Raw genomic sequence first — 18842 nt, 5'->3', positions numbered from 1 at the left:
TGCAGTCCATCCTCATACTGTGGGATGTTTACTGTGTTTGGGCAGCATGGGTAACCCAGTCATGGCAAACTGCTTTCATTTCATTGGAACTACCTCAAATTTACAGCATATTTCTAAGTCAGAACCTGTCCTAAGCAGCTAACAATATGTAACATTAAGTAAATACTACCGAACAAGTACTGGAGCAAAATAACCAATCACTTCAACAGCAATCTTTCCTGGCTGAACAGACAATCAACAAGGACTCCAGGAACTGACACGGTGCAAATGAGAGGAACAGCCACAGTTTGGGGTTTTTATAAAAGACCAAACTCTATTAGTCTCACTCACAGTGAGAGCAATAATTGCTCTTCTTGAGCAAAGGGTGACTTCTCAGTGTGATGCAGAAAAGCAAATACTGAACCAACAAGAGTAAAGTAAGCTGCGGATTGTAAGAGAAACATGGACTTAAAAACACCTGCTTGTGCCTTCATGTTGCAGGCAGCTTTTCTATTTAATAAAAATGCAGTAAGGTTGCCGTTAAAGGCACTAATTCCGGTAGAAGGCTGCCTCAGACCCTTGCTCTGTGGCTTGAAACCATCTGTAAATGTCCAGTCCCAGTTTACTCATAACCGGTGGCAAATTGGTATTTCCCTATTTCTTCTTATACATTTGAGCATTGCATTTACCTGACATGACAACATCGCACTGATGTCACACAGCCCCTTACTATTAATATGCAATTAACTTTAGGAAAACGACATTTTATTAGTGGATCATTAAATCATACCTCAAAGTCTTCTGAGAACCCATGCTGGTTATTAGAATAGAGCTCACTGATGTGTTTAACGAACTGCTTGACTGGAATTGCTTCCATATCATCTGTAGAAAGAAAGAGATAGTCAGGGTTGCTATTTGTCTTACATGTAAAACTTCAACATTTACTTTCTCAACTGCAAACTTGGGAAAGAAAGCATTCACTCCATATCACGTAGATCTGAGTTCCCAGGACCACAGTTAGTTCAATATGCAGTAATAAGAAATCTTGATGAATCTGGCCAATTTTGAGGCAAATTCTTCATATTATACTTGTAATTCTAACCGCTGCAAATACGAATATTGAGAGTCTATTCCCTGTGATGCTTATTTGCAAAGTCCAATTGAAGTTCAAGCATCTTTTTGTTCTTTTATGCACTTTGAAGATAGCTGTAAAGGGGATGAAGATGCCAAAGAACAGAATAGACTCCAAATAGGAAGGCACAGTACACAATTGCACCCAGTAAGTTTTTATCAGATTGAGCAGAAACACAAGTTTGTCTCCTACAGTGGAGAAGTTATTAACTTTTTCCTTTTACACAAAAATGTAGTATCGAAAAGAATGTAGCATGATGCCGTCTCTGAGCAAAAGAACAGGCAACCCAACAGCCACAGTAATTTGAGCTTTCTCTCACGCCAGACACTATTCATAACACTGAATATGTATTCTGCTGGACCTTCCATTTATGCTCAGCATAGTGCAATTGCTACCCGATATACCAATAAATCACCCACAAACATTTTCTTAGAAGTAAGAAATCAAATGCTGGAACAGAACTAAAGACAAGCAAGACTATTTCTAGCACTCCACCTCTGGACAGATGCTAATAAAACTGGGGTGTAGGATGGTTGCCTTATTTTTCTCTCTCTCCCTCTCTCTCAAAAAAAGCCTAGATGTTGTTATAACCACCGCTGCAGTTGGTAGAAACACTGCGCTTGCCAAGATTCATTAGTTAATATTTTCAGTCTGGCATTTGGAAAATGTAAATTGCTATACAACTGTGATTACTTTCAGCATGTGAAATAATCTATTGCCTGATGGCTACTATTGTCTGATTGCATGATTTTATGGCAATACTCCGGTATTTAAGTATCCCATTTAATATTCTTCTGAAGATCGCATCCAGTTTATGTTTACTCCCAGTAATTCAGTGGCGTATTTTTGCTCCCATTTAGCAGCCATATGGTTTGGTGCTACAGCTGCATTATAATCTGGATTCCTTTCCTTTTAAACATCTACATTATGATAGAAAAAATCCAAATATTTCTACAGATACTTAGCAAAATTTAACGATAAATAAATAGATGTGACATTTACTGTATTCAGAGTGAAAGATCTTTGGCAGCTAAAACCCCTAAGCTGTCACATATGCTTTTCTTAGCGAAGGGTATGAAGATCTGTATGTGTAAATGAGGTTCTTCTTTGGCAAGCATTTTATAGATCCAGCCCTGACAATCTGATTGCTCTCCAGCTGATGGCAGTTCATATTGACCATGTCATTACTTCTCTACTCTTATTTTATCAGGTAGCGCTCTAGGGTGGTTTTTGCATCTATTGACATTTTCAGATTTCAATCAGCTCTCTTCTATTTTATTTACAAGAGCCAATTGTTAAAGATATGTTTGCAATCTGATCACCTCCCCGTATAGTAATGCTACTTTAATTAACCACATGCTCATTTACTGAATAATAAAGAATTCAAAACATTTGACAAGTGTATGCTCATCTTAGCAAAAAGCTGCAGCACGTAGAAATGCTGGCACTTTACAATATTTAAGTGCTAACATTTATTCTGCGTAATATTGAGAACATCACCATCTCATAACAACATTTGTATTAATATTTTTGCTGCCAAGACACTTGAGTGGAATGATCTATAGGAACAGCAGTCAATAGCAAGAGCCTGTAAAACAATCTTTCATCTCCGGAAAAGTAACCCATACATCCTTAATTTCTTTGAAAATAACTTGTGCTATCATAGCAATTTCACAAACTGTCACAAGAAGAGTTCCATATGTATTATTTTTTTTTTTTTTTTGTTTTGTTTTTTCTTGAGTAGTTTAGCTCAGTTGCGACCAACCAAGATCAAGGACTCACTGTAGCACACCAGCGTCCAGTTTAATTTTGCAGAAGGCAGAATTTAATTTTAATTGTGATCTGTGAGCCAAAAAATACATTAGAGATAACGTGCTCTCCAGTCCATTGAATTCCCACCAATTTCAAGGATGGGTCTGCACCAGAGATCCATGGCAAAATATGGTTAGGTTTCTTTTATCATCATCACTGCACGGTGGCAGTCTCTCTCCACCTTTAGAGCCACTGTTAATTCACTGCTCTGTTGTTCACTATCCTTTATTTTTCTCCTCCCTTTTTTCTCTTCTGCATTTTCTCTTGTACAGCCCCTGCTGATTCCCTCCAGAAGCCATAACCCAATGCTGTTTCTTACCCCATTTGATAACATGGGCAACAATTAAACAGCAAATAAATAGTAAATACTGTTGACATACAAGCTCACTGGGAGAAAGGGATCTTAGGCTACTGAAGGTGCCCATTAACCCAGGAAAATCATGTTGGAACAAAGGTAATTGTTTGAAGATTAACATCAGAAACACAAACTTCAGTAACTCAATGGACACTTAACAATTTCCAGCTTCTAAACTGCTGGGATAATGTGGTCCTACTGACCATGAAAGATCTGGCAGACACTGCGCAGCACCTAGGAGGAGGCCACCCCTGCAGGAATGCTTGCAGCCTGTGTTTTTTGATTCATGCCCTCTAACACCAAACCCTCAGCTAGGAGCAGACGTTACCCCAGACGGGGTATACATGCATATTTAGCCTTGGGCAGCTTGTCAGACCTCTGGCAAAGTATGTAGCAACATACTCAGTGCTCCTGAATGGTATCTGCTCCGATGTTACCTGAAGACAGCTGAGACCTTCTCTAAGAAAACCAACAGATGTAGCTAGATGCACATAATATGCTTTTCCTTGCACTGTCTTCAGTCCAAAAGCTTTGATTAAGCCTTCTTTCCATCTTGAAGACAAATAGACTTCAATGACTATAATTCTTTTAGTCGATTGAAGAGATTAATGGAATCCTATAATGGCTAATTAAGAGCCCTAATAGCTGTTCTGCGCATATTCCCTTTTGCGCCATATACTTTTTCCCATCCAGAAACCAGAGTGACGTTTGATATTGTCAGTGTGATGCTTACATTTTGCAAGACCTACACATTCTTCAAAGAGAATAGGGAAATGTTTTAATAACATACCTTCACCTCCAACACCAAAGATATAATTACAGTTCTGTCTAGCTTGGGTTTAGCCATCTGTTTTATCAGTGCAAATAAAGTGATTCTGGATTTACACCATTACAAAATATAAGCTGAATCTGGCACCTTACTAACATATTAACCCTTTGTGTTATACAGAGAAAGAAATAATCTTAGATGGAAAGAGGCAGAAGTCTCCAGGGCTTAAATAATTATACATATTTGTATTTATTATTATAAACAACATAATTTATAATAATAATATTTATAAGCAGACACCACTTAAGCTGATAGGTGAGGGTATGTTTCATTACAATGCTAGACAATTAACTTTTGTGGAGTTCCCATCTTCACTCGCTGGTCCAAGACAAGTATCTGAGAGGAGTATCGCAAACAAAACTGAAGGGGAGCCTAACACAGCTCACTTTCCGCCACAAAAGGAGAATGCCAAGAAGAAAGACATTTAAAAAAGGGTAGAAGAGGAAAACCTTTACTTGCATATACATAATACATTCTCTTAGAAGACAACCACCTTCAAAAGAAGCCCGAAGTATACAGAAGTAATAAAGTTAGTAAAGGGTTACATTTAAAATTTGGGCAATTAGTAATCCTGCCAGGATGGATTTTCCTCCACCTCCCACTTGATAAACTGCCTCTGCAAAGTTAAAGCAATAGAGGCCAACTGCAAAAGAAAAATGGGATATCACATCAGAGATGGCATTTCCACATAATAAGATCTGGGACTCATTTTGATTCATTTACAGCCCGAGAGCTCACTGGATGGTTTAGTGGTGTTGGATTGGAATAGATGGGTTTGGGTCATGAATTAATCCAGAAGGTCAAAAGCAAAATGCTTCTTCATTTTACCTTTGTCTAGTTTGGAGTTTTGGCATTTTTGAAGACCAGACATTTGACACACATGAAGAAGTCTTGGTAAGAAGATTCTCCCATGTCTTTCCTTGTGTGTGTAAATGCTTTTAGTTTTTCATCTATCATCTTACTCTACTAAATCCAATATATCCCCTGTATCTTATGCCTTACTTTAAATGTGAAGACTTATTCCAATCCCTAGTCACTGCACTTTAGCCTCTCATCTGTAAGGCCACCTGGATTCATGTGCCATAGCTGCCATGTGGCTTGGCCCATCTGCTCGAACAGCAGCCATGGACTGCACTGCTCAGCAAACCTGTGCCACCCTTTGCATCTCAGAAGCACCCCCATCAATTCTCAGTGTGCTAGCCATAGATCACTCCAGCCAAAGGACAAAAGGGTTGGCCCACTCCCTTCTCCCTGCCTATGGGGCTGAGCAGTGAACTGAAACAGCCTGCTAATCTGTCTGATGAATATAAGAAAGGATTAATGGATTTGTGGGGAGGGGAAAAAGGATTAGTTGTCAGTGGGGTAAACGGGTTGATCCTACTCAGTGCCATGGGGAATAAGTGACTATTCCCAGAAAGGGAAACTGCTCTTTCTGAAGACAGCACAAACCTGAACAGGCTCATGACAATCACGAAACCAGTGATGTCACTATTGACGCTAATCCTGGAGCATCCACCTCTCAATAATGTATCCTCATGTTTCTCATCTCCAGCAAAATAGCTTTGGAAAAATCCTGCATGCAGCTGAAAAACCTGGCACCAATATTTAGGATGCATATTACTTAAAACTCAGTCTAACAGCCATTCCATAAATTACGATATGTGCCAGGTGAGCGAAGGCTGCAGAGCTCCAGCAAGAGCCTGCCCGTACATGCAGCACTGCAGCAGAAGTGCGTGTGCCAGCAGCGGGGCCCTCGCAGCCCAGACTTAAACAGGATCTATGCAGCTGTACAACACAGAATGAACGCACACGACACACAGCACTTAGTGGGGACGTAAAGCCCCAGATGTCTGTATCCGCTCTGTCTCTAGAACAGCAGCTAATCACAAAGAATATTGCAAGGATTAATAGCGCACCCTTGGGTGAAATTCTGCCCCAGCGGAGGTTATTGAAAAACTCCTATCAAATTCATTACAGTCTAGAGAGAAGCTTAGACAAAAACCTCTAAGCCTACAGACTATGAGCATACTCTGAAGTACACACACAGGGGCCAAAAACTTCACATGCAGCTCAAATTTTGGCACTGATTGAAACGGAAATGTTTGAGCAGACAATTCCACAGCCAGATCCTGCCCTAACTCATGCCAGTACTTGATTCCACAAATAATTCCACGTGTAAAAATGGGCAGTGCCCTGCTTTCTTCAAAGGATTTTAGATTTAATGCATTTGAATTATACACATTTATATAGGCAAAGCCTTTAATTCTGCAGTATACTGGCTTTCCTTGCTTAACTATTTAAAATAAGGATGCAACTGAAGCCATTGTATTTAATTTGGAATAATTAATTTTTCTGACTGATCATATTGCTTGCTGTATAAAAAATAGTCAGAAATATAAGGATAGTTTTATTTGTATAACATGAGTATTAATTAATTTATGATAAAACAAAAGCCGTTAAAAACTCCTTAATATTGAGAAGGTCTTTCTTTTCTGAGGAGATCATTTCTGCATAAATACTAAAAAGGCAACGTAGAAGGTTTCATTCTAGGAGCTCCAACTACATGCTGAAAGTCCATTATAGCTGGCATCCTCCTGAATTCACTGACCTCCGTGAAATTATAAATTAGAAGAAATGAAGATAAATAATAAATGACTGAGAGTTGATTACTGGGGATACCATTCCTCATTAATTATCACATCTTTGTAATTATGTGTTTATCAAATACTTTTTTTAATAAAAATGTCTTTCAATGTGAAAAGGCTTGTAAAACTGTGAATACATTTGAGAGTCCTGCATAGGTGGAAATGTTGAAAGAAAAAAAAAACAGAAACCTTTTCTTCAAGATAATTACTATCTATTTGTTATAATCAAGTCAAATGAATACAAGGACGAGTTTCTGATAAAGGAGAGACACATGAAAAAGCAGAATATGAAAAATCACCTGTGTAATACGGTAGCTACATTCATCTCTCTTGCTTCAAGATTTAATCTACTACAATGCTATTAGCCATGTGTCAGTCAGGAATATAAAGATCTTAATGATAAAATTTTATGTGTGTCAAAATAAGAGCTCAGTTTAAATCTGCTTGTACAAATCTTAGATTAGGTTATCATTAATTATAAATGTAATAGCAATATACTTCTTCCCTTTAAGCAAAAAATATAATTTTCAGTCCAAGAGAATGAAATAATATGAATTTTCCCATAGCACAGACATTAAACATGATCTTATTTGGTATTGTCTGCTAAGGAGGATGACTTCAACGTCACACATTTCCATCCTCTGGTCCAGTTGTGCCATTTGTTACACACACACCTTACACTTAAGGCTTAAGCACACGGAGGTGCAACTCTGAAGCAATCTGCAGTTCATTGCGAAGGCTTTCTGAAAAGAAAGAATCTGCCCCCATTCTACATGGCCACCATGAAAACGTTTTTGGGTGACTGAGTCCACTCCTGAAGCCTCCATTACAATACCATAATTAGATATCCACCATAAATTCTTCAGTGTGCTGCAGGAGCAGGGCTGGTCAAACTGAAAACAGAAGGTGGATGTTCCCTAAAATACCTTGATATTTTCTTGGCTTCAGAGGATGACTGCGTTTGCAATATTGCATTCATGAATTTAATTGAAGCTGAAGATAGGTACGATTCACAATGTGGTGCTGGAACATAAATCCATGGGGAGCAGAAAGCAGACGTGAAGTCTTAAACAGCTGAAGAACGCTACTTCGGTGCTCAGTGAAAAACTCCGTGCCCTTGAGAAATAAGTCCTCAGCTGCAGTTAGCATTTCTCCCTGTCCATCACCAGTCCCTAGCACAGCGGAGTACTGTGTTCAGCACACTGTCACTCAGTGGCCACTCACCTTGCCACGGACGTGTCCTGATGCTCCACTCTTCTGGCCTGGGATACAACCAGAGACAGCTGCATCTCAACAGAAAACAGTAAGGAACCCACCTCAGCTGGGAACCTGCAGTTTCCTTGTCAAGTGAGGTACCTCGCTACAGTCTTTTAATAGAAACAGTTCATCATAGGGTGGTTGCCACCACAAAATAACAGAAATGCAGGAGGTAGGCTTGTAGAAAACACCCCAAGTCTAACCATTGATATGTTTGTCAGGAAAGGTTGAAGGGAATTATGGTTATTGAAAAAATAAGAAAGCAGCTTTCAAAAGTCTGCAGAAGATCCAACAGAAGCTAAGAGTTAAGAAGATGGACTCTTGACAGGATGACTTCTTGTAACCATAAGACAGAGGGATATGACGGAGGATGATGGCTGCACTGGCCTTCACACCTTTGCATGATAGCATGAGGTGGCCAAGCCACCTTTTCACTGCAGTGCACTTGGCTATTCCACAATTTCCTGGGCTCATGCAGTCACCCTGTGTCATTCTTGAAGAAGTATGGCAGTGTTTCTCCCACAGATTCTACCACTGGTTACTTTAAATACACTATTCAGAAACTCCAGTGATAGTTACAAAACATTAATTTACTGCCATTTAAACCTAAAATTGCATGCACCATGACCTAGGTGCGCTAGGAAGTGATCCTGAGTCTTGCAGTCTAGACACAGCTGAAAGGACTGGCATCACATCCGAGACATTTTATTTCTACTGAAAATGGTGAAAGACAGCTGGAATAATATGCTAAATGAACCAGCTGCGTTGGCCAGCTGTTCTGTTCTTTACGAGCTGTGTTTCTCTGGACTGTGGTCAAGACTATGCAGAATTTTGAATTTCGCCATAGGGTCAAGCCTCGGCTATCTCTGTGCTGATCTCACAAGTCCTGCTGGCATCGGTGCCACAATGCCTGTTGTGCCCTTGGGCTGGGCGAATAACCAGGAAAACCACAGGAAGCTCCAGAACAATGCATCAACCCAAAGCAGGAAAGCTCTCAAACAAATGATAGGAGGAAGATGGAAGAAGTGGAATTTGTGCTAATTCCGCTGTTTGATACCATCTCAGTTAGACAGACACTTCTGCGCTGCTTTCATGGAGCGAGTCTTGCGACCAGAGCAAAGGAAGACTGATGGAGATGCCTTTTGTTTTGTGGTGTGCAAAATATACAGCTTTGCAGAAATGCTGCTGCTCTTATTCCTACTTATCTGATTCCAATGAAATGGATCAAGTCCAGAAACTTTTCAAACAGATGCTAACCCAACAACAAAAACAAACAAACGGGTACAGGAGCTGGTTTGCTGGGAGAGATGTTGCCATTATAGTGAAGATATCCATGCAAAGATGATGTAGGCATGGCCAAAATTAACTGAGTACAGCGGCAAAGAGAAAGGATATGGAGAAATAATTTTGTTTGGCTGAATGGAGGTGCTTTCAGAGTTCTGCCACTGATAACAGATGTGCTAGTCAGGCACAAGGCTGTGAGTTTAGATTTATACCTCAGTTGTAATATCCAGTGGCTGACTCAGTTAATATCTCCTTTGTCCTGTGTTTCTCTAGATCAAGCAGTGCAGATAATTATGAATAATGATAATGATTTGGGTCTCAGAGCAAATTTGCACAGATAACCACATGCCTACGAGTGATGTGGCTTCATGCACAATAATTAAGCATGTATGCTATGGGAAGTGAAGTAGAAAATGGGTAAAATCATTCCTTTACAAAAAGATTTTTCAGATTTTTGGCCCCGAAAAGCTGTACCGCGTACCAACTGGAGGTAGCTGGGAGACTGACTTTAGAGTTCATAGAACCAAGGAAACACACGGTGTGTGTAACCAAGAGCAGAGAGTAGCACAGAAATAAATATGAAAGCTACCTCTGAGCATGCCGGCAACATCCGCAGAGCAGAGCAGTGGCACGCAGAGACACCAGCACTGTGAGAGCTCTCGAGCTGCGTCAGGCCATCGCTGTGCCTGGCTCCCAGGCACCTGGCACAGCCACTCCGCACCTGGGCCAGGACCAGCCAGCCTAAACTCGCCCAGCCTTCTCCCACCTGCAGCTTTCTGCATGCTGTAGATGGGCCCTGGCCAGTCTATTAAGTATCTTTCAGACACACTGCTCCGAATTGCCGCCAGTGTGGCTGCTTGCATACAATTGAGAGTAGAAGTTGGTCCACCAGGTTGTAGGAGGTAGATGCATGGTTCCACAGGGATCTATCCAAATATCTTTTTTAAGGATGTACCGTCTGGGGTTTCACGAGCTAACAAGATAAATTCAAAAAAACTTGCTTTTGCAAAAATGCCGCTTACATTTTAATTCTGTGATCAACGTACCAAAATAAGACTTTCTCAGACACTCTGACAGCTTCCACTGGAGAAGTTCAGAGGCTTATCACTTCACCAGTTGCTGTTAGTTCAAAGGAGAATTTTGTTATTTAATGTCTTGAAGGAACTTCAGTGGGCTGCCTACTTGGGACCAGCAGCTGATGTCAGAGAAGATCATTCAGGAACAGGTCTACGGGGTAAAACAGGCCTTTTCTGTATTTCCAAACAAGGAAAATGTTTAGGAGAGCTTCAGGATCTTTTCAAGCAATATCTTCCATCTTTGGAAAAAGGCAACATAGCTGGAATTTCTCTCTACTAACTTAGAGCCTGATTACAGACTCCCTGTTCAGGTAACAGTTAATACGCACAGAGGGAGGCACTTCCAGAGAGTGATTTGATTTTTGATGGCCTGAACAGCTTTACTGTCACTGCCAAGATCTTCAAGTTCATCAGTGCATTCCCTGTTAAGACCTTCTGGGTATGATTCAGCCTAAGATTAAGGCACCTCCATTTAGTTGTCTATATGCAGGTGTCTAAATATCTATCGTATCCACAAAAATCTTATTAGAATGGAAATTTGAGGGTTAGATTCACCTTCGCATCCAACTAGACTAAACCTCTGCCTGAGGCCCAGCTCTTCAAATGCCTTAGAGCTGATCAGCAGTCCTTGCAAATTTTTTACTACAAAGCTTCTTGAGGTGTCCTATAGCACTTGATCTGCAGGTGTTTTAATCTGCAGTGCCCATTATCAGAAGTGAGCAGCAATTTCTTCTTAGCAGTACTGAGTCTGAATAGACCATGGTGTGCACTGCTGTGACAGCAGCATCGCACCAGTCCTTAAGGTGCCATGGTCCATCAACTTGGCTTGCTATAGTCATGGGTAGATGCACCCAAAATCTAATTTTCTTCATTTCTCAGTGACTTGGTGTTTACATGCAAGAATGGCTGCTGAGAAGCACTAGTGTATGTACTGGCCTTATGATACCTGCCACCTGCATTGTTTTAGTGGAACTTCTTCAGTCTATATTACAATTTATACAAGTACATTCCAGTCTTTAATGGACTGACCATCAAAACATCCCTGTGAAACGGGGAAGAACCATTGTCTCAACTCAACAGATAGCAGAGCATGAAAAGATGGAGCTTTCTGCTGGTTTCTTTATCTAAGAAAAATTTGCCTCAATTACAAAAAATAAAAACACAATTGACCAAAGAGAATGCTCTTTGAGGGGAGAATTTCTCTCTTCCCACTACCTTGTGCTCATAATCCCCCAGGTTTTGACATTGCTCTGCACAGTCCAGGCTAGCCCACCCTCCTCTTCCTCTCAGGCTCTAAGGAGGCATCACATGGCAGCAGACAACGTGGAACCATTACACTCATTGCCAAAGGCAGCCCCATCAGCAAAGTGCTCCACCTGGTTTTAGAGTAGGAAAAATGGAGTTCTCCACCTATTCAGGCTCTTCTGTGAAAGATCATCACAGGTGTTCTAAGACTGGTTTCCTGCCTCCTGTTACTCTGAAGGAGAAAGAGAGGAAAGTGGCTCCTTGCTAAGGAGGTGAGGTGGCCAAGACAAAGTCTGCTACAGAAAGGAGACGGGTTGATAGCATGTTTTCTTTCCTCTTTGGTGGCACAGAATCAGACTGCAAGGCAAAATGCCTATCATTTTCTACAGGAATGTAATATCTAACCTTTCATATTAGTTCCCATAGGGACTTTTAGAAACTCTTCCTAGAAAGAACAGTCATACATGTCTGCTGAAGAAAATCAACAGAAATGTAAATGGACTCTCTCACTTTTCTAGGATGGATGTTTCTTCAGTGTCTCAGAAATGGCTTTGAATTTTTTTTTTTTGTTAAAATGAACCTAATAGCTGCAAATTGAATCCCATACCAGCAATACAAATTACAGAATATGACAAGAAAACTTAAAACACCACCTTGAAGTGACAAGTACAAGTATTTGACAGGCTGAGGTCAGTACAGCATTTTGGGTATCTTGGTTCTGCTTGAGAAACCGAGCAACATCAAAGAAGTCAGAGGCTGCAAAGGCCACTGTAACACCAAGCTGTTCTCTGCCATTACTACTTAAAGGGATCTGGATCCTGCACTTGATATTTCCTAGGGGAAATGCCTCATGAAGAGACTAGTGCTAAACCCCGCTTCCAGCTTTGCTCTCAACATAGCTGAGAGAAGAATTTGACCTTTGGTAATTTGATTAATACCAAATTAACAGATGTTTTGCTTATCCTTTCTGTCTTGCTTTCCTCCCTGAGACCCAGCAAACATCACCTCTGCACATGCCGAAAGCGGGGACAAACCCCCTGGTCTCGAGAGAGCAGTAGAGCTGTGTGTCCCTTGTCCACAACCCACCCCGACAGAGCAGTTTGTTTCGCCTTGGATGCAATGCGTTAGTGTTTTTAAGAAGTGTTGCTTGTGGTCTTGACATTTGACAAAGGTTACTCTGAAACTCCTATTAAGACAATGTGGGAGAGATGCCTCTGGAAAAGTACAGCATTGGTACTCAGAGCCGCACTGCAAAGCATCTTAAAATAAACGAAGCAGCACTGATAACACAAATTTCTATAAAAATGCACGTGATTTAATAAAACGTTCTCTTTATGTAATTAAACCAGACTCCAAATAGCACAAACACAGGAGATTAAGCCCGTCTTACCTGGAATAGGTATAATGGGAATACTTTCATTGGGGACCACACGGGGTGAGCTGCTGTCCTCCACGTAGAAATGGGCAGTCTGAAAACACTTTCTGTTAAAGGGAAAATAAAAAAAAGATTCAGGGTGTGAAAAAGCCCCAAACTTCTCCACATCTTTGGCTTCTCCATTTCTGCTCCACATTTTCAGATATTATAGTTTAAAAAAAATCAGTAAGTGAAAACATACTTGAGTTTTCAACAATTTCAATCCTAATTCCAGATTCTGGTGTGCTCTAATTCACTGACATCTGACATCCACCCATCATAAATGCCTCTGTACATTATTCCTAAGTACCACTGAATATCGAATTATACTCACAAAAGTCGGTGGTTGCAAAACAGGTTTCAAACACATCATCCAGAAAGAAACTGCACACAAGAAACATATTCAGCATACAGTTCAAGCCAAATCCACCCAAGACACTAACATTTCTAGGGAACACACACTTACTGTAAAGGTTTATGCTATGTATCAGCGGACAGACAGTAATACAGCATCTGTAACTGCTGCATGTCACAATTTTCTGCTACAGAAGTTATCCTTCAAACATTTCTATACTTTTTTAAACATCAGAGCCATCTAACCCTCATCCCATCCTCCTCCTGCAAACTTGTATTACATATGCTGCTACAGAAAAATGCAATAGACACTTAGCTTGGGCCCCAGGACTCAGCTCTGAAAAGGCCTATAAAGAATAGGAGAACTTAAATCCACCTGACTTTTTTTTTTTTTTTTTACCTGTATTTAAGGCAAAGGAGAGAGCACAAGCTGGTCATCACAGAAAAGGTACTGAGCAGAACAACATGAAGAGATCTGAGGAGACTCTGCATGGTGATGTTAACCGAGGCAGGGTTTTCCAACACCAGCGTCACTGCTCATTGCTGACTTAATGAGCTGCTTGAGGCTGGAACTGAATATTTAATGAGTCTTGCTTGGTCTGAGCAGCTATTGTGACACGAGAAGGGTCTGCTCTCATCTGTCAGGGGCACTTAACAATAGCTTCCCATTGCAGAAAGATGCCCTTCGCCGCAGCCCTTAATGAACTGCTCAACACCTGGGCAAAGTTTGCAGGCGGCCTTCCGAGCTGCGCCTTTTGTCAAGTTGCCGTTTTCCTTGCTGAAACATATTTGCATGGAGTGGCTTCTAAGTTTCTGCCTTGCAGTCTGCTCCTCTGTAATTTGGGCATTGTGCTCTGCATAGAGAGCCCACTCTGCTGAGCCGGCTTTGCTGACACGGTCAAAGTAATTTGTGCTCGCTTTGTTTTCAACATCCATATGTGCCAGAGAGCAAAAAAGTCGCTGAAAAGCAAACCACTCTCCTAGGCAAAACCAGAACCAAAAATAATCACAGGCACTTGCTTTCTATGCATTTGTACTTTCTAGCCCACAATCAGAGCGCTTTGTAATGCAAGCACATGCTGTAGCAGCACAAGTACATCTCAAGACAATACAGAAGCAGGAAAGGGCATATTGCGCAGCACGGAGCAACTGTCTCATAGCAGCTTTCTATTTTCAGACACCATGTCTTGCATTGTGCTGAAGTTATTTATTTAGTCGGTATGTTTTTGTTAAGAAACACCATAAGGTGAGTTCACACACGAGGATGCAAGATGCGCAATAGCCTCAGCATTTAAAAGCATCAGTTAAACTCCCCCCACCCTACTCGCTCCCCAGTCTCATTTTTTTTTGGCAGCCTTTATTTTGGACAATGCACACCCTGGGGGCACAGAGCAGAATAAATCAGTCACACATAAAGAAGAAACTATGAATATGAAACAGGCAAAATGTTCCTGATTTTGATATATTTGGGGCTCTTTCCCTTGAGTCAATACTACAGAAATCCTTGAACTGCTTCTCCTGGTAATGAAGGCCTTAAGAAGGTGTTTGATAAAAGGACAGACCTTTACATAGGGATTTACAGGATTTTTTTAAGCTGACGATACTTAAGAAAAGCAATTATTTTTTGTAATTTGTTATTTTAGACTCCGAGAGACTCTGTTAGGCTGGCATTATGCTTTTTTTTTTTTTTTTTAGTGCAGCTGTAAGATAGCTTTTCCTTAATAGCCTCAAAACACGTAATTGTATTGCATAATCACACCGTGTGATACTGTAAGGCCCGCGATGGCGATAGCTGAACACCCAGTGCAGCATATCTCTGCTGAGCACAACGGTGGAATAACAACGTTTTAAATGAATATTTCACATGGCAAAGTTCGCTGCAATCATTAATGTCATTAACAATTCTGTATTTTATTCCTGGTAGACCTTCTGCAGCTGTTTGTGAAAAGGCAACCACACAATCTGAATAAAGGTTTTCTCAGTTACAAACATCACATAAAATACACCCTTGTCTTATGTTCACCTGTACATAATACAGCATGCTCATCACTTTACAATGCTAGATACTGGCACGTTACGTGAAGACATACCTCTCAAAGGTTTTTTAACCTGCTCACAATTGCTGTTTTCCAAGTTATCCAAGTTTATCCTCTACATCTGAGCTCGCTACACCCATGTCCCGGTGACTCCCTCATCTCTCAGGGGCTCCTGGTGACAGGGTAAGACAGCACCGATGGGAATATGCAGGCTCAAACTTTAGAGCAGGATAAAGCAGACTGATCTTCAAAAGGCCTTTTACAATGGGTTTCACAAACTCACTCCATGAATTTTCCAGCAAGATCTGCTTACTGGGCCTCTGCTTACTCTCGTGCCTCTCCTCTGTGCAGCTCCAGGAGGGAGCGTACACCTCGGGGCACCAGAGGGATGCCCACAAGCCGCCCAGTTTGGATACTAGCCATTTTTTAGCCTGGGACTGACCAGGTAAGGAGCTGTCTGGACCCAAGAAGAGCCTTCTGCAAACTCATCTAGCTTGTAGTAATACGTACTGATAGTTGGAACTGAGGCTATGGGAAGCCATTTCAGTAACTGTCTTCTTCCCTACTTTAGGGTGCTCCTATCTCTTCCCTGGCATGTTCTTCTGCCCGTTACCTTCCCATCGGTATAAAAACCTTAAGTGGCAGCAGTTGCTACGGCTACAAAAGGCTGCAGTGGATCTGTGTATATTCGGAGGGCTGGATAAAGGGAAGGGGTGAGAGCAGAAAATTGCTTATTTCAAGTCATTGGACAAGCAGCCATGGAGAGAGGTGGGAATGGATGCAGCGCTTTACAAGCTGCAAGTCTACAACTGTTTTCATGATGAGCACTTCAGCCTGTAGCTTTTGACCCCAGGGTGTATACACGTTCAGGTATTTGTGCCCGCGTGTCCATTTGCTCAGAAAACCGACACTGTCAGCAGGAAAAAAATATGAGCTTTTCATTCCTACAGAAGCAGTCCTTAGTGAATGAGCAATCTGAATTTGTCAATGGCATAAATGATTATTAAAATTTTAGCAATTGAAACACTAATTTTAGAGTAATTCTTGTATTCAGCAGAGGCTGAGCAAAAGCAAATCACAGCCCTGATTTCAATTCCAAAAGATTTCAGAGAGCCCATGTCTTTTCTGCAGTATACCAAAGAGTCTGCTGTCTCTGAAATAGGCTTGTGTGCAGTGAAGCACACAATTTTCTCTAGCCCCATATGTTTTTTGGCTCCCTTTCCCTGAGGTACAATAACTGTGCGAGATTGTGGTGATCAGATACACAATTGTCACATATGGACCGAAATGCAGAAAGTAAAAGACTACGAGATTAGCATCTCCCGAGAGAAGGAGCAGAGGCAGGGTCTGGAATGCAAAGATGACGTTAGGGAGAGCATCCCCCTGCCCAGAATCTTTTTGCAGAGATACCAACAGCACTTTATTAAAGGAAGCTAACAGAATGCAAAGTCCAGAGCAGCAGCACCTCATTATCACGCTGCAAGCAAAAAAAATATGCCAAGAGATGGTCCTGATTAGCTAGGTTAAATGCTTGTTCCATCTCTGCTGAGCAAAACACCAGATTAGCTTCTGTAAAAGAAGAGATGCCTCATGAGATTTTGACACTCAAAACAGGTTTCCTTGGTTATTAGTTAATAAACCTCAAGCAGCTTCTCCTTCATGCTCATCTAAAAGCAAGAGGGAGAACCAGATCACACGACGGCCTGGAAGCATGGATGCATTTTATTTTTGCATAGAAGATAATGCCTCAGTGCTTAGTTAATTCTGCTGCCAATACAAACACACAGCGTGTGCTGCAGCCGATGGCAGTGCTGGGACCAGCTCTGAGGGCAGCGTTTGGCCTTTATTCCTTTGTGCTCCGTCTCGCACGGGCAGCATCCCCTGATCTGCGCTGACAGGCGAGGGATCTGCACTGCTCAGGAGCAGCTGAGGCAGGAAGAGAAGGAGCAGGGGATTATTGCGGTAGGGCAAATGATTGCCTCTGCAGTGGCCGGCTGACACCGACAGAACAGCGGCCGAACACGGGAAATATCAAAGGGGAATGCTTCGCTTCCTGGGGACACCCAAGGGCCGTGTCCTGCCTTACACGCTGAAGTGCCTGGCATGGTCAGCGATCCCTTGTCCATCAGGGATCTACTCTTTCTTTCCACAGCAGCTTCTGTTGGCTGGAGCCAGCATGTATTCCCTCTCTGAGGCTAGGCAGATTTCTTCTTCTTTATTTCTGTAATAGCACTGAGGAGCTCTAGACTCCTAGTTTCTTTGCAGCTACTCTCTTCTTGGGTCATTACCTCCTACAGCATGACCAATTTGGGGCAGATGGCTTGAAAGGGTCCTGGAGGCCTATTCACTATCATCAGTGCAGGGCAAACCTTGTCCTCTGGGTACCCTTCCTCCAGAAACAGCCTCTCACAGACAGGAACTCTGCAGAACGTACATTTATTGATGAAGAGGTGCTGCAGCCACCCTACTTTCACACACAGTCCTTGGCTGGTAGGCAGCACAGGCAAGACTGAACAGAAGTCAAACCAGGATCTGTAACATACCTTTATACCAGGCTGCTCAGGACATGGCTTATTCTTTATCGAACGCAACCTGGATACGGGCGTTCATTCATCATGCTCCTCCATCAAGGGGGGGTCTGCAAATAACTACCGAATAAGGCCACAAAGACAGGAAATTATCCCTTTCACTACCTCTGCACAATCGTTTTCACTTTCAATAGAAGAAAAGATGCTTCAGATTCTCACTGAACTGTTTTGCATGTTTTCCAGGAGACACAATTAAGATTGGTTTCTGCTGGCACCAAAAGCAGAGTATGTATGCAGTCAAGTGTACTAGTAACACATGGCTCTGCACTTTAAACTAGCTTCACTATTCCTTGGCAAGCATTTGTCACTGTCAGAATTGGCAATGACTCCTCAGAAAAGAGCCGCAGACTACGGAACAACAGAAGTGCTGCAAATCATGACCATGTCACCAGCAGAGCAGTGGATGGGAGCCTGGACAGCAGCTGTCTGCAGTCTGCACTGCTCTAGCTGGGGTCATCAGTCACTGATTTCTATGAGCAATAAAACTGACTCAAGCGTTAAGAAGAAAAAGAGAAGAAAAAAAACACATGGAATAAGCTGATCTTATGAATATGAATAAGTGACCAGCATGGAGCAGTGATATTCCATTCATTGTATCGGAAGGGCATCTGCATTTTCTCTTTTTTAGCCATAAAATGGCTTATATTGCCCCAATTTTCTTCAATTATTTTCCTTCTCAGGTCTTAATGCTTAAAGATCAGAATCCTAAAGCTGAGCTACAAAAGAACCTATGCTGTGCTGGAACAGTAACGCCGTGAAGGCTTACTGAAGTTGAGCTATGGGAGGATATACAAAGTAGGAATGCACAAAAACCAAGACGGTGAAGGAGAGCTGAA

At 41.7% G+C, this 18842-nt stretch overlaps 1 protein-coding gene across 3 annotated transcripts in view; it reads right to left on the bottom strand.

The window, feature by feature from the left end:
- The window catches only part of PTPRG (protein tyrosine phosphatase receptor type G), a 402944-nt gene that overhangs the window by 30483 nt on the left and 353619 nt on the right, over positions 1–18842 (bottom strand). For all 3 annotated transcript variants that reach the window (XM_040569169.1, XM_040569170.1, XM_040569171.1), the window contains 2 exons: positions 13005–13096; positions 770–861 (listed from right to left, as the gene is read on the bottom strand). In XM_040569169.1, the coding sequence (XP_040425103.1) occupies positions 770–861; positions 13005–13096 (184 nt within the window). The remainder of the gene's footprint in view (positions 1–769; positions 862–13004; positions 13097–18842) is intronic.

The sequence above is a fragment of the Cygnus olor genome, chromosome 10, assembly GCF_009769625.2.
Source record: "Cygnus olor isolate bCygOlo1 chromosome 10, bCygOlo1.pri.v2, whole genome shotgun sequence".
Taxonomy (NCBI): domain Eukaryota; kingdom Metazoa; phylum Chordata; class Aves; order Anseriformes; family Anatidae; genus Cygnus; species Cygnus olor.
The sequence above is the reverse complement of the archived record's forward strand: the minus strand, read 5'-3'. Positions and strand labels throughout refer to the sequence as shown.